The 16,254-nt window shown below is 42.6% G+C and overlaps 1 protein-coding gene across 2 annotated transcripts in view; it reads left to right on the plus strand.

Moving 5' to 3' along the window:
- The window catches only part of mtss1 (MTSS I-BAR domain containing 1), a 115,770-nt gene that overhangs the window by 17,055 nt on the left and 82,461 nt on the right, over positions 1 to 16,254 (plus strand). For both annotated transcript variants that reach the window (XM_014131670.3, XM_014131671.3), the window contains exon 3: positions 3,112 to 3,185. In XM_014131670.3, coding sequence (XP_013987145.1) covers positions 3,112 to 3,185 — 74 coding nt within the window. The remainder of the gene's footprint in view (positions 1 to 3,111; positions 3,186 to 16,254) is intronic.

The raw sequence follows: 16,254 nt of genomic DNA on the forward strand, positions 1-16,254 counted from the left end.
TCCCACCTACGGTTCACACTATTCAACAGCCAGTGAAAAATCAGAGCGCCAAATTCAAATCAACAAAATGGCATAATTCAAAGTTCTCAAACATACGACTATTTTACACCATTTTAAAGGTACCCTTCTCCTTAATGTAACCACATTGTCCGATTTCAAAAAGGCTTTACGGCGAAAGCATAAAGTTAGATTATGTTAGGACAGGTACAACACAAGAAAAACCACACAGCCATTTTCCAAGCAGGAGAGGGGTCACAAATACCAGAAATTCTGCTAAAATTAAGCACTAACCTTTGACGATCTTCATCAGATGACACTCCTAGGACTCAATGTTAGACAATACATGTAAGTTTTGTTTGATAAAGTTCATATTTATATCCAAAAACAGCATTTTACATAGGCGCGTGATGTTCAGAAAATATTTAGCCTCCAATACTGCCGGTGAATCAGCACAACAATTTACAAAAATACTCATAAACGTCGATAAAATATTAAACTGTTATTCAAAGAATTATTGATAACCATCTCCTTTATGCAACCGCTGTGACAGATTTCAAAAAAGCTTCACGGGGAAAGCACACTTTGCAATAATCTGAGTACGGCGCTCAGAAACATACACTAGGCAATTCAGATACCCGCCATTTTGGAGTCATCTAAAATCATAAATAGCATTATAAATATTCACTTACCTTTGATCTTCATCAGAAGGCACTTCCAGGAATCCCAGGTCCACAATAAATGTTTTGTTCGATAGTCCATAATTTGTCCAAATACCTCCTTGTTGTTTGCGCGTTCAGTAAGCTACTCCAAATGTAGGAAGCGCGCCCAAAATTTCACGACGAAAAGTTTTAAAAAAAAAGTTCTATTTACGTTCTTTGAAACATGTCAAACGTTGTATAGCATCAATCTTTAGGGCCTTTTTAACATAACTTCAATAATATTCCAACCGGACGATTCCAATGTCTTGAAAAACATTTTGGAACACAGACACCTCATCACGTGAACACGCTCCACAAAACTCATGTTTTCTATCCAAATCTACTAATAATATGCATATTCTAGTTCCTGGGCCCGAGTAGTAGGACGTTTTAATTTGGGTACGTTTTTCATCCGGCCGTGAAAATACTGCCCCCTACCCAAGAGAGGTTAAGGAGCCTTTTGGTCCTAGGCTTGGTGCTCTGGTACTGCTTGCTATGCGTTAGAGAACCTTCTATGACTTGTGTGACTGGAGTCTTTGACAATTTTTGGGCCTTCCTCTGACACTGCCTAGTATGCAGGTCCTGGATGTCAGGAAGCTTGGCCCGAGTGATTTACTGGGTCATACGCACTACTCTCTGTAGCGCCTTACGGTCAGAGGCTGAGCAGTTGCCATACCAGGCGGTGATGCAACCGGTCAGGATGCTCTCGATGGCACAGCTGTATAACATTTTGAGGATCAGAGGACCCATGCAAAATCTTTTCAGTCTCCTGAGGGGGAATAGGTTTTGTCGTGCCCTCTTCACGACTGTCTTGATGTGTTTGGGCCATGATAGTTTGTTGGTGATGTGGACACCAAGGAACTTGAAGCTCTCCACCTGCTCCACTACAGCCCAGTTGATGTTAATGGGGGTGTGCTCTGTCCTCCTTTTCCTGTAGTCCACGATCAGCTCCTTTGTCTTGCTCACATTGAGGGAGAGGTTGTTGTCCTGGCACCACACTGCCAGGTCTCTGACTTCCCTCTAAGCTGTCTCATTGTTGTCGGTGATCAGGCCTACCACTGTTGTCATCAGCTAGCCTTAATGATGGTTTTGGAGTCGTGCTTGGCCATGCAGTCATGGGTGAATAGGGTGTACATGAGGGGACTAAGCACGCAACCCTGAGGGGCCCCCTTTCAGAGGTTTAAAAAGGAATGATATAAACAGGTACTTTATGGGGGATTCAACTGGTGCCAAACTTTATTTTGAACTTTAACAGCAAAGCTTTGTCTCTGAGGCAACATCATTGGCCACGCTCCCCCCACCCCCTAGGGGAAACTGCTGTCTACAGTATGACAGCATCAGCAGTTGGCTACCAACAAGTAGCAGACATGTTATCAGTGTTATTTAGATGGATCACGTGAGCTAAATGCGCTATAGCTAGCTGACGTTGAGGTTCAAGCTCCATGTTTACGCCCATAATAATATAAAGCTCGGTCTCTGCTGATGCTGCTGGCTGTTTTGAGATGCTTTAGAAGCCACATTGATGGTAGGGACAGCATTCACTTTGAGAAGCAACTTCTTGCTAAAGCCCTCCTTCCAGTGTTGATAGCCGTGGAAGTTCTCATGGATAAAATATGCCCCACAGATTGACGAGTAGACTCCCAATTCGCCCACCTCTTTCAGTGTTTTTGTTGATTGTGTGAAGCTGTTATGGGATTGTTTCTGAAGTTAGAGCTGATTTGGAGAACCTCAAACCCAACTTTTAGAACAGCATAATATTATAAGTGATTTAAGAGTTTATTTGGATATATTTTCTTGGTACTGTAATTTACTATTATATGCGTTTCTGGCATGGAGAAATAGGGGTTACACTTAAGTACCTTACTGTGATTTGATTTAAATTAAAATGGTCAAAAATAAACATATGGCTTCTTAGCACAGAGCAATTTCTCATTGCAGTAGACGAAAAACACCGGGTTCCACTCCTGTCAGCTAAAAACAAGAAGGAAGCGGCTCAAGTGGGCACGCGATCACCAACACTGGACAATTGAGTGGAAAAACATCTCTTGGTCTGTCGAATCCCCGTTTCTGTTGCATCATGTTGATGTTGGCCAGGATTTGGCAAATGCTGCATTAGTCCATGGCCCCATCCAGCCTGGTCTCAACGGTACAGGCTGGTGGTGTAATGGTGTGGGAATGTTTACCTGGCACACATTAGGTCCCTTGATACCAATTGAGATGTTTCCATGTCCCAAAGAATTCAGGCTGTTCTGGAAGCAAAGGCCGGCCCGACCCGGTACTAGATGGATGAACCTAATAAACTGGCCACTGAGTGTATTTAAAACACAGGAAAATCAAATGTTTCACTACAATATGCCATTTTTAAAGTAGTTTAACTGTAATGCTTATCATTGTATTTGTTTTTATTTTTTAGGGCAACTATCGTCGTCACAGGCTCTTTCCTGGATGCCTTTCAGAAGGTGGCAGATATGGCGACTGGAACAAGAGGTAAAGCCAAATATATGCACCGGTCTCCATCCCTTATTGATGCCACAATTAGATAACAGAGACAATTGTAGTTTGTTGAATGGAAGTCAACTGTGCTGGCTGCATGTGGCCTGCATTGCACTTACACTTTGCAAATATGGTGCATGTAGGTCAGTCTATGATTTTGACTTTTTGCTGTAGTGCTTTAAAAAAATATATATATTTCACCTTTATTTAACTAGGTAGACTAGTTGCAACTGCAACCTGGCCAAGATAAAGCAAAGCAGTTTGACACATACAACAATAGAGTTACACATGGAATAAACAAACAGTCAATAATACAGTAGAAAAAGTCTAATTACAGTATGTGCAAATGAGGCAGGATAAGGGGGGTAAGGCAATAAATAGGCCATGGTGGCGAAGTAATTACAATATAGCAATTAAACACTGGAATGGTAGATGTGCAGAAGATGAATGTGCAAGTAGAGATACTGGGGTGCAAAGGAGCAAGATAAATACAGTATGGGGATGAGGTAGTTGGATGGGCTATTTACAGATGGGCTATGTGCAGTGATCTGAGCTGCTCTGACACCTGATGCTTGAAGCTAGTGAGGGAGATATCCAGCTTCAGTGATTTTTGCAGTTCGTTCCAGTCATTGGCAGCAGAGAACTGGAAGGAAAGGCGGCCAAAGGAAGGATTGGCTTTGGGGGTGACCAGTGAGATTTACCCGCTGGAGCGCAGCTCACTGGTAACCAGTGAGCTGAGATAAGGCGGGGCTTTACCTAGCAGAGACTTGTAGATTACCTGGAACCAGTAGGTTTGGAGACTAGTATGAAGCGAGGGCCAGCCAACGAGCATACAGGTCGCAGTGGTGGGTAGTATATGGGGCTTTGGTGACAAAACGGATGGCACTGTGATAGACTGCGTCCAATTTGTTGAGTAGAGTGTTGGAGGCTATTTTGTAAATGACATCGCTGAAGTCTAGGATCGGTAGGATGGTCAGTTTTACGAGGGTATGATTTAGAGGTCGACCGATTATGATTTTCCACCGCCGATACTGATATTGGAGGACCAAAAAAAAGCAGATACCGATTAATCGGCAGTTTTTTACATTTATTTTAATTTATTTGTAATAATGACAATTACAACAATACTGAATGAACACTTATTGTAACTTAATATAATACATTAATAAAATCTATTTAGCCTCAAATAAATAAATGAAACATGTTCAATTGGTTTAAATAATGCAAAAACAGTGTTGGAGAAGAAAGTGAAAGTGCAAAATGTGCCATGTAAAAAAGCTAACGTTTAAGTTCCTTGCTCAGAACATGAGAACATATGAAAGCTGGTGGTTCCTTTGAACATGAGTCTTCAATATTCCCAGGTAAGTTTTAGGTTGTAGTTATTATAGGAATTAGGACTATTTCTCTCTACCATTTGTATTTCATATACCTTTTGACTATTGGATGTTCTTATAGGCACTTTAGTATTGCCAGTGTAACAGTATAGCTTCCGTCCCTCTCCTCGCTCCTACCTGGGCTTGAACCAGGAACACATCGACAACAGCCACCCTCGAAGCAGCGTTACCCATGTAGAGCAAAGAAACAACTACTCCAAGTCTCAGAGCGAGTGACGTTTGAAACGCTATTAGCGCGCACCCGATAAACTAGCTAGCCATTTCACATGGGTTACACCAGCCTAATCTCGGGGGTTGATAGGCTTGAAGTCATAAACAGTGCAATGCTTGAAGAATTGCGAAGAACTGCTGGCAAAATGCACGCAGGTGCTGTTTGAATGAATGCGTACGAGCCTGCTGCTGCCTACCATCGCTCAGTCAGACTGCTCTATCAAATCATAGACTTAATTATAACATAATAACACACAGAAATACGAGCCTTTGGTTATTAATATGGTCGAATCCGGAAACTATCATTTCGAAAACGAAATGTTTATTATTTCAGTGAAATACGGAACCGTTCTGTATTTTATCTAACGGGTGGCATCCCTAAGTCTAAATATTCCTGTTACATTGCACAACCTTCAATGTTATGTCATAATTATGTACAATTCTGGCAAATTAATTACGGCCTATAAAGAAAAGCATTGATGTTTATGGTTAGGTACATTGGTGCAATGACAGTACTTTTTTCGCAAATGCGCTTGTTAAATCATCACCCGTTTGTCGAAGTAGGCTGTGATTCGATGAGAAATGAACAGGCACCGCATCGATTATATGCAACGCAGGACACGTTAGATAACTACACATGGTTGATGATATTACTAGTTTAACTAGTGATTGTGATAAGATTGATTGTGTTTTTATAAGGTAAGTTTAATGCTAGCTAGCAACTTACCTTGGCTTCTTGCTGCCCTCGCGTAACAGGTAGTCAGCCTGCCATGCAGGCTCCTCGTGGAGTGCAATGTAAGACAGGTGGTTAGAGCGTTGGACTAGTAACCGGAAGGTTGCAAAAATGAATCCCCGACTCCCCCCTGAACAAGGCAGTTAACCCCCGTTCCTAGGCCGCCATTGAAAATAAGTATGTGCTCTTAATCTGACTTGCCTTGTTAAATAAAGGTGGGGGGGGGGGAAGAGAGAAAAAAATCGGTGGACAAAAATACCGATTACCGGTTGTTATGAAAACTTGAAATCGGCCCTAATTAATCAGGCATTCCGATTAATCGGTCAACCTCTAGTATGTTTGGCAGCATGAGTGAAGGATGCTTTGTTGTGAAATAAGAAGCCGATTCTAGATTTCATTTTGGATTGGAGATACTTAATGAGTCTGGAAGGAGAGTTTACAGTAGGCTAGCCAGACACCTATGTATTTGTAGTTTTCCACATATTCTAAGTCAGAACCGTCCAGAGTAGTGATGCTGGATGGGCGGGCAGGTGCGGGCAGCGATCGGTTGAAGAGCATGCATTTAGTTTTACTTGCGTTTAAGAGCAGTTGGAGGCCACGGAAGGAGAGTTGTATGACATTGAAGCTCGTCTGGAGGTTAGTTAACAGTGTCCAAAGAAGGGCCAGAGGTATACAGAATGGTGTCGTCTGTTTAGAGGTGGATCAGAGAATCACCAGCAGCAAGAGCGACATCATTGATGTATACGGAGAAGAGAGTCGGCCCGAGAATTGAACCTTGTGGCACCCCCATAGAGACTGCCAGAGGTCTGGACAACAGGCCCTCCGATTTGACACACTGAACTCTGTCTGAGAAGTAGTTGGTGAACCAGGTGAGGCAGTCATTTGAGAAACCAAGGCTGTTGAGTCTGCCAATAAGAATGTGGTGATTGACAGAGTCGAAAGCCTTGGCCAGGTCGATGAATACGGCTGCACAGTAATGTCTCTTATCGATGGCGGTTATGATATCGTTTAGGACCTTGAGCGTGGCTGAGGTGCACCCATGACCTGCTCTGAAACCAGATTGCATGGTGGAGAAGGTACGGTGGTATTCGAAATGGTCGCTGATCTGTTTGTTAACTTGGCTTTCAAAGACCTTAAAAAGGCAAGGTAGGATAGATATTGGATTGTAGCAGTTTGGGTCTAGAGTGTCTCCCTCTTTGAAGAGGGGGATGACCGCGGCAGCTTTCCAATCTATAGGAATCTCAAACGATACGAAAGAGGTTGAACAGGCTAGTAATAGGGGTTGCAACAATTTCGGCAGATCATTTTAGATGGAGTCGGTCCAGATTGTCTAGCTCGGCTGATTTGTAGGGGTCCAGATTTTGCAGCTCTTTCAGAACGTCAGTTATCTGGATTTGGGTGAAGGAGAAATGGGGGAGGCTTGGGCGAATTGCTGTCGGGGTTGGAGGGCTGTTGATCGGGGTAGTGGTAGCCAGGTGGAAGGCATGGCCAGCTGTAGAAAAATGCTTATTGAGATTCGCAATTAGTGGATTTATTAGTGGTGACAGTGTTTCCTAGCCTCAGTGCAGTGGGCAGCTGGGAGGAGGTGCTCTTATTCTCCATGGATGTTACAGTGTCCCAGAACTTTTTTGAGTTTGTGCTACAGGATGAACATTTCTGTTTGAAAAAGCTAGCTTTGGCTTTCCTAACTGCATGTGTGTATTGGTTCCTAACTTCCCTGAAGTAGCATATCACGGGGACTATTTGACGCTAATGCAGAACGCCACAGGTTGTTTTTGTGCTGGTCAAGGGCAGTCAGGTCTGGAGAGAACCAAGGGCTATATCTGTTCCTGGTTCAACATTTTTTGAACGGGGCATGCTTATTTAAGATGGTGAGGAAGGCGCTTTGAATGACTAACCAGGCATCCTCTACTGACGGGATGAGGTCAATATCCTTCCTGGATACCCAGGATAATCGCCTTTACACTTTTGGGAATTGGCCTATATGTATACGGCTAAATTGAAATGTTTCTTACCGAACAAATATGAAATGCATATGCATAATCATGTTAGCAATAGAAAAGGATCAGTTTGTAGATAATGGGAATTTTTTTAGACCAAAGGTGTGTACACAACAGTTCACAAGACCAAACATTACACTGTTGATTTTGTGCATTTTACATTTACTGTACTTTTTGCCGCATTTCTTAGTAACGAAATCTTAAAATACTCTGGGATACATTCAGTAACATGGTAAGACTATTCCTTCAGAATGTGGGGTAGGTGCAACACAAGTCAAAAACAGTACAAGGGTTTGAATGAGGGGACTAACTGGTGTTTCCAAGTGGCCACACACCTCCAAGTGTGCATAGTTCCTAAGCAATTTCAATGCTCTTTTATGACTCAAAGAAGAGTCAACTACACTGTACTTTATGAGAACTCCTAGCTGTACCGTTGAGGAAATAGAGAGCACACTTGTAGTTTTGTTTGGAACACATCCCTGCATCTCCTCCATCACACAATTACAGTTTACGCAGTCCAAAACGGTCCATTAGAAATCTGTGTCAGGTGGGAATGATTTGAAAACCTGTTCTATTGCCAACACGACTAGCTAAGTTATAGAATATACTCTTACAGTGATAGGCTTTCAAAGGGCAATTCAGAGAAATTCCAGGTGAAGCTAGTTGATAGAATGCCTAGTGTGCAAAGCTGTCATCAAGGCAAAGGGTGGCTACTTTGAAGAATCTGAAATCTCAAATATATTTTGATTTGTTAAACACATTTTTGGTTACTACATGATTCCATGTGTTATTTCATAGTTTTGATGTCTTCACTATTATTATACAATGTAGAAAATAGTAAAAAGAAAGGAAAAACCCTTGAATGAGTAGGTGTGTCCAAACTTGACTGGTACTCTACATCAAACATAGTGAGCATAAATGTTGACACTGGAAATGTGAAGTGCACGTTTGGACTCATGGGTGTTTGGCTTGCTTGTATGAAGTCAGTGTTATTTATTATCCTCCACGTCTAATCTTTCAAAAAACAAAGTCATCTTAATTTACAGTATTTGCCTCAGACTATTAGAAATGTGCAAAAGTTGCCCAATTACCAGAAGGGATGGAGGAACTTCTTGTCACGCAACTTATGTTAGTCTAAACCTATACAGAGCTGGCAAAGCCAGAGCTGTGACGTCATATATAATATGTTAATGTACAGCCACTACGTTCCAATTTAGGTGCTTATTAGTGCCCAAATCTGCCAATTTCAACCCTTTACAAGGGTACAAGTGTAACGGGTTATTAATAAGCTACTACTGAAACTGAGTATTTCCATCCGAGGTTCTGTGTATTTCTAAGAAGCAGCAGATAGGGTGAGGGTCTCACAAATACATTTAAAAACAGAACTCCTAAAGGGCAGAAGATCTGAGAATTCGCAGGACAGTTCTTCCGTGTGTGTGCAGGTGCATGTTTTCAGCTGATGTGCTTTCAGTTAACATGGCACTGAAGCACAGTACAAAGTGTCAGTTTAGGCTACCCACTGTGATACTGTTACTAAACTTCCCCCCCATCCCGAGAGATCAAGTGACACAATCCATTATTGAAATTATCACACTGAACCATTTACATTGCTGTTATACAACAGTATCGTGGCCTTTGAATCTTTTAATTGTTTTGAAATATTCATATTTTGGAACAGATTGAAATGTTAAACTGCCAGTTTCTTTCATGCTTATTTTCTGCTAAGGTTTAGAGTCGACTCTTACCTATGAAAATCAGCGTCGTTTTTTTAAAAGTGTGCCAGTCTTTATGGAGGGGAATCATTCCATCAGTTGTTTGGGTACTGGGTCAGTGTATTATCACCATGTCAGATTCTCAGCCTAAAACCCGCACCTACAGTTTACGACCTGCTCTTTGCACTCAAGTGGGAAAAACTGGAGTAATAACAGTGGGCATGCCCTCAGCCAGGCCTCTCATTATCCACCACTTGAACAATGAGAGCTGGTAATGCTAGATCATTATACCTGAGATAGTGTTAGACCCCCCGCATCCAGTTTGATAGGACATGAATACAAGACTATCAGTTTTCCCATTGCTCTCTATAAGCCAGACCTTCAGCTACTATCAGTGTCACTAGCCCTGACTTGGATGGAGCTGCTGATGATTTTTTTTTTCAGAGTGGAAGTACTTGGCACTTTCCCGTATTTGGCTCTTGTTATAGCGCCTCTTAAAAAAAAATTAAAAAAAAATTAAAAAAAGTTGACTACATGATCTGCTTATGTTCCTGGCCAATATGTTGAAGTTAGACTTTACACAGTAAGGCAGACCCTGCACATGCATTTCTTGCTGTAATAGCACAAAGTATAAAGGTGCTTTGTCAAGCCTTGTGTGCAGCCATTTCACCGTTTAGAAAAGATAATGCTTCTGACACATGTCCATAAGTTCCCATGGGGAACTGTTTAACCTGTTGGGGATAGGGGGCAGTATTTGCATGGCCGGATAAAAAACGTACCCGATTTAATCTGGTTACTACTCCTGCCCAGTAACTAGAATATGCATACAATTGTTTGATTTGGATAGAAAACACCCTAAAGTTTCTAAAACTGTTTGAATGGTGTCTGTGAGTATAACAGAACTCATTTGGCAGGCCAAAACCTGAGAAGATTCCAAACAGGAAGTGCTCTCTCTGACTATTTCTTGGCCTTCTTGATCATCTCTATCCAAAACAGGGGATCTCTGGCATAACATGACATTTTCTAACGCTCCCATAGGCTCTCAGAAGTCGCCAGAACGTTGAATGGGGACTTTGCAGGCCATGGCTGAAAAACAGTAGCGCATTTGGTAAGTGGTCGATCTGAGAACAATGAGACTGGGGCGCGTGCACGAGCCGACACCATGTTTTTATTTTTTCGTCTTTGAACGAAAACAGGGTTTCCCGGTCGGAATATTATCGCTTTTTTTACGCGAAAAATCGCATAAAAATTGATTTTAAACAGCGTTTGACATGCTTCGAAGTACGGTAATGGAATATTTTGAATTTTTTTATCACGAAACGCGCCGGGCGCGTCACCCTTCTTTACCCTTCGGATAGTGTCTTGAACGCACGAACAAAACGCCGCTATTTGGATATAACTATGGATTATTTGGAACCAAACCATCATTTGTTATTGAAGTAGAAGTCCTGGGAGTGCATTCTGATGAAGAACAGCAAAAGAAATCCAATTTTTCTAATAGTAAATCTGAGTTTGGTGAGTACCACACTTGGTGGGTGTCAAAATAGCTAGCCCGTGATGGCCGGGCTATCTACTCAGAATATTGCAAAATGTGCTTTCACCGAAAAGCTATTTTAAAATTGGACACCGCGATTGCATAAAGGAGTTCTGTATCTATAATTCTTTAAATAATGTATGTTTTTTGTGAACGTTTATCGTGAGTAATTTAGTAAATTCACCGGCAGTGTTCGGCGGGAATGCTAGTCACATGCTAGTCACATGCTAATGTAAAAAGCTGGTTTTTGATATAAATATGAACTTGATTGAACAAAACATGCATGTATTGTATAACAATGTCCTAGGGTTGTCATCTGATGAAGATCATCAAAGGTTAGTGCTGCATTTAGCTGTGGTTTGGGTTTATGTGACATTATATGCTAGCTTGAAAAATGGGTGTCTGATTATTTCTGGCTGGGTACTCTGCTGACATAATCTAATGTTTTGCTTTCGTTGTAAAGCCTTTTTGAAATCGGACAGTGTGGTTAGATTAACGAGAGTCTTGTCTTTAAAATGGTGTAAAATAGTCATATGTTTGAGAAATTGAAGTAATAGCATTTCTAAGGTATTTGAATATCGCGCCACGGGATTCCACTGGCTGTTGAGTAGGTGGGACGCAAGCGTCCTTATTACGTTCTCCCCTCGGGTGTAGCTCGTCTGAGGAGGAGACGTAAATGCTTGGGCCTAAACACACCAGGTAATACAGATGAAAAGGGAAGAAATGTGGGGTGCAATGAGCGATAAATAAATCAGACCACAACCAGAACTCAATTTTAACCCTCAGGGGATGTTTAGTGAATTAGTTAAATAAACAATATAACACACCCATAAATAATTAATAAGAAACAAAACAACCACAACAAGGGAAGGTAAGAGAAGGGAATTGTTTGGGTTCGGGGTCCAAGTAATGAAAATAAAAGGTCCCTCCTCTTCTACACACCTAATCCTTCCTAACACATTCTAAACCCTAACCCACTGTCCTACCTGGTTCCAAGAAAAATACAAGGGTGACACCCGCCCGGCTAACCTAGTGTATAAAACAATGGGTTATCTACGTGAGAATGTACACCCATGGGCAGATCTACCTTTTCCCTTCTCCAGGACCTAGGTAGGGTGGAGCGCCTCAGGAGGACAGGCTGAAACAAGGAAATTAACACAAATAATCAAACAAAAAACAAGTGTCCTCTCTCTCTCTCCCCCTCCTCTCTTCTCTTCTCACACGGCAAAACAGATATCCTCTCTGTAATCAGCTACAGCCACGCCCACCATCGTTAGCCGCAACTCGGTACACCTGTAATGCCCAAGACAAACACACTAGCAGGGGAAAAATGGGGAACAAGAAAAACGTAACACGTAACACGCCCCCCCCCAAAAAGAGTAAACCCCTGGGTTTATGATAAAACCCTTACATACATATATATATTTTTTTACAACAGCGAAGTTATCAATGCCTGGTGCTATTAGTATTTTTTTTTTTTTTACTAGGCACGGGACAAAGCATCCGCAACGATGTTTTCCGAACCCTTTATGTGCTGAATTTGTAAATTATAACCCTGTATAACCAACGCCCAACGCATAAGACGTTGGTTGTGGTTATACATGCGGCTCAAGAAAGTTAAAGGGTTGTGGTCTGTGTATACCACAACAGGCAACACACTGGAACCAACATAAACTTCAAAAAATTGTAGGGCAAATAACAGCGCCAGGGTCTCCTGTTCGATAGTGGAATACCTTGACTGACAGCTGTTGAATTTTCGAGAGAAGTAGCAAACTGGGTGATCTAGACCATCGTGTTCCTGTAATAGTACAGCACCTGCACCCACTGAACTGGCATCCACCTCCAACTTAAATGGTTTCTGGAAATCAGGGGCAGAAAGAACAGGAGAAGTACACAATAGTGCTTTTACAGAGTCAAAAGCAGATTGACACTCAGCGGTCCACTCAAAGGATACTGAAGGACTGAGTAACCTAGTCAGTGGGGCTACAACTGTTGAGAAATTCCTACAAAATGTACGATAATAACCCGTCATGCCTAAAAATCTGCGTAATTCTCGGCGAGTGGCAGGAAACCGGGTGATAGCATCCACCTTAGCTGCTACGGTACGCACCTGACCCCGACCTACCTCTTTACCCAAATATGTAACAGTTGCCTTTCCAAACTCACATTTGGCTAAGTTAAGGGTCAAAGAAGCGTTGGCCAAGCGTGCAAACACAGCCCTCAATGTGCTCAGGTGATCAAGCCAGGTAGTCGAATGAACAACCAGGTCATCCAGATATGCAGTACAATCAGGAACATCAGCCAACACAATATTTACCAAACGTTGAAACGTGGCTGGAGCATTCCTCATTCCAAAAGCCATCACTGTGTACTGACAGAAACTGTCAGGAGTTACAAAAGCAGACACCTCAGAGGCACGAAGGGTTAAAGGCACCTGCCAATAACCTTTTAACAAGTCAAGCTTAGTAACATACGCAGCCGATCCAATGGTGTCTATACAGTCATCCATGCGAGGTAAAGGGAATGAGTCAGGTATAGTAACATTATTCACTTTCCTGTAGTCAGTGCAAAATCTTTGAGTCCCGTCAGGCTTTGGAATCAGCAGACAGGGGGAACTCCAAGGACTGCCACTGGGGATTGCCATCTCATTTTCCAGTAAATAAGTTACCTCTTTCTTCATCACTCCTCTCTTGATTGAATTCACACGATAAGGGTGCTGTTTGATTGGAGCAGCATCACCTACATTTATATCATGTTTCAACACATTGGTACGACTGGGAACATCCTGAAAGAGACTTGGAAAATCAGTGATTAGTAACTCAATATCAGATCTCTGCTGATCATTCAAATGCAACAAATGGGTTGGGAGAGACGCCACCATCTCAGAATTACACAAACGAGCACACTGCTCAGGAGTATTCCGCATCACCAAACCGTCCTCATCATTTAGGCTGACTCCTGGGTGAGTAACCAGGCTCACAGAAGCAACAGAGGATACAACAGGTTTTTCACTGGTAATGGGAGACTCGGTACCACCTCTAACAAGATAGGCTTTAATCATGTTAATGTGACATACCCTAAATGGTCGTCTACGGTCTGGCGTTTTGATAACATAATCAGTATCACTGAGTTTTCGGTCCACTACATATGGGCCAGAGAAACTGGAAGAGAGACACGAGCCGGGTACCGGCAACAACACCAAGACTTGGTCACCTGGTTGAAAAGAACGAAACACAGATTTAACATCAAAATGACGTTTCATTTTCTTTTGTGTGGAAGACAGATTTTCTCTGGCTACAGCACAGGCGTCATGCAACCGCTCCCGGACTTGACTAACATAGTCTAGTACATTAGTAGAGGACCCAACTGAATCATCAGCCATAAGTTGTTCTTTCAGTACCTTGAGAGGCCCTCTCACGGTATGACCAAAGATTAGCTCAGCTGGGCTAAACCCAAGAGACTCCTGTACGGTCTCCCGAATAGCAAACAGCACGTAGGGCACCCCCTCATCCCAATCTTTTCCTGTGTCCATACAGTATTTACGCAACATAGCTTTTAGCGTCTGATGCCAACGTTCCAGCGCGCCCTGACTCTCCGGGTGATAAGCGCTAGACATCTGATGGGACACTGACAAGGACTTCAACACACTTCCAAACAATTTTGATGTAAAATTTGTGCCTTGATCTGTCTGTACAATTTTTGGAAATCCAAAGGTAGAGAAATACTTAATCAGCGCCTTCACAATTGCCTTACTTGTGATTTTACGCATAGGAATCGCCTCTGGGTACCTTGTAGCAGTGCACATTATTGTTAACAAGAATTGATTACCCGACTTAGTCCTGGGTAAGGGACCAACACAATCAATGATTACCTTCTCAAACGGCTCTCCCATGACCGGAATAGGGCAGAGAGGAGCCTGGGAAATTACCTGGTTAGGCTTCCCCACCACCTGGCAAGTACTACATGTACGGCAATAGCGAGCCACATCCCGTTTCATTCCCGGCCAGAAGAAATGACGGAGGAGTCGGTCGTAGGTTTTAGTCACCCCTAGATGACCAGACCAGGGAATATCATGAGCTAGGGACAACACCTTTGTCTGAAACGGGGCAGGAACTACAATCTGGCTAACGGAACTCCAATCATTTTCTAGGTCAGCACGGGGAGTCCATTTTCTCATCAGAAGCCCCTTCTCAAGGAAATACGTGACACCTTTCCTGTTTTTGTCACTCAAAGGTAACATGGAGGAAAAACATTTGGCCAAGCCCACATCCTCTATCTGGGCAGCTATTAGCTCCTCCCGAGTAACTGGCAACCTTAAACAGTCCACCGAGGAAGCCATTGTCTTGTCTTTATTTCCATCATCATGATCAGAACTCACTGGGAACACAGGAGTAGAACACTGAATATCTTCCCCATTCAACATAGGTGCAAGCACAGAGTCAGCTAAGTCTACCATGGTACCTAAGCAACGTGACTGCGCCCGCGTAATGGCACACGCTGGAAATGCGTCGGGAAACGTAGTTCCCAAAACATCAGCACTTAACTGAGCATCAGGCTTGTCTAGTACTTCTAACACAGGCACAACTTTGCCTCCTGCTAGATCGTTACCCATGATTAGGTCAACCCCATGTACGGGAAGCTCGGACTGTACACCGATTCTGAAATATCCACTCACTAGATCAGAAGTCAAATGGACAGTATGTAACGGAACAGGCACACAACCCATTTCGATCCCCCTCAATAATACACTAGAGCCACAATAAGACTCTTCTGACCAAGGCAGAACACTCGAGAGAATTACAGACTGAGCCGCACCAGTATCTCTCAATATCAAAACTGGCTTTTGGTCTCCAGAATCATCTGTCAGGGAAACAAAGCCTTTAAATATGAACGGGTCGTACGTTTGATCAGGACGACTTAGTACAACTTCAGGACTCTCCTTTACAGAGCTCTTATTGGTTACTTTAATCAAACCCACACTTTTATGGAGTTTAGGGGTTGAAGCTGGTGACTTGTGTTTTAGAGACATACATTCTGAAATTACGTGTCCTACTTTATGACAGTAAAAACATGCGCGTTCCTCCTTTTGATTCAGCCGTGTACTTCCTGAGTAACGGGGTGAATAGTAGACAGAAGAGGATACAACCGGTCTAGTCTCACTACGGTGTGTGGGAAACACCGTTTTATGTGTTAACACAAATTCATCTGCAAGCACCGCGGCGTCAGATAACTTTAACACTTTCTGTTCCTTAATGTATACAACCAACCGCTCTGGGAGGCTGTTTTTAAATTCTTCCAATAACATTAATTCACGAAGACCTTCAAAGTCATTGATTTTACTCGCTGAGCACCATTTGTCAAAGAGAGACTCCTTCTCTCTAGCGAATTCAACAAAAGTTTTTATAGAGGATTTGGAGTGCTTTCTAAACTTTTGTCTATAAGCCTCTGGCACAAGCTCATACCCACGGAGCACAGTAGCC

Source organism: Salmo salar, chromosome 12 (genome assembly GCF_965601325.2).
Source record: "Salmo salar chromosome 12, fSalSal1, whole genome shotgun sequence".
Lineage (NCBI taxonomy): Eukaryota > Metazoa > Chordata > Actinopteri > Salmoniformes > Salmonidae > Salmo > Salmo salar.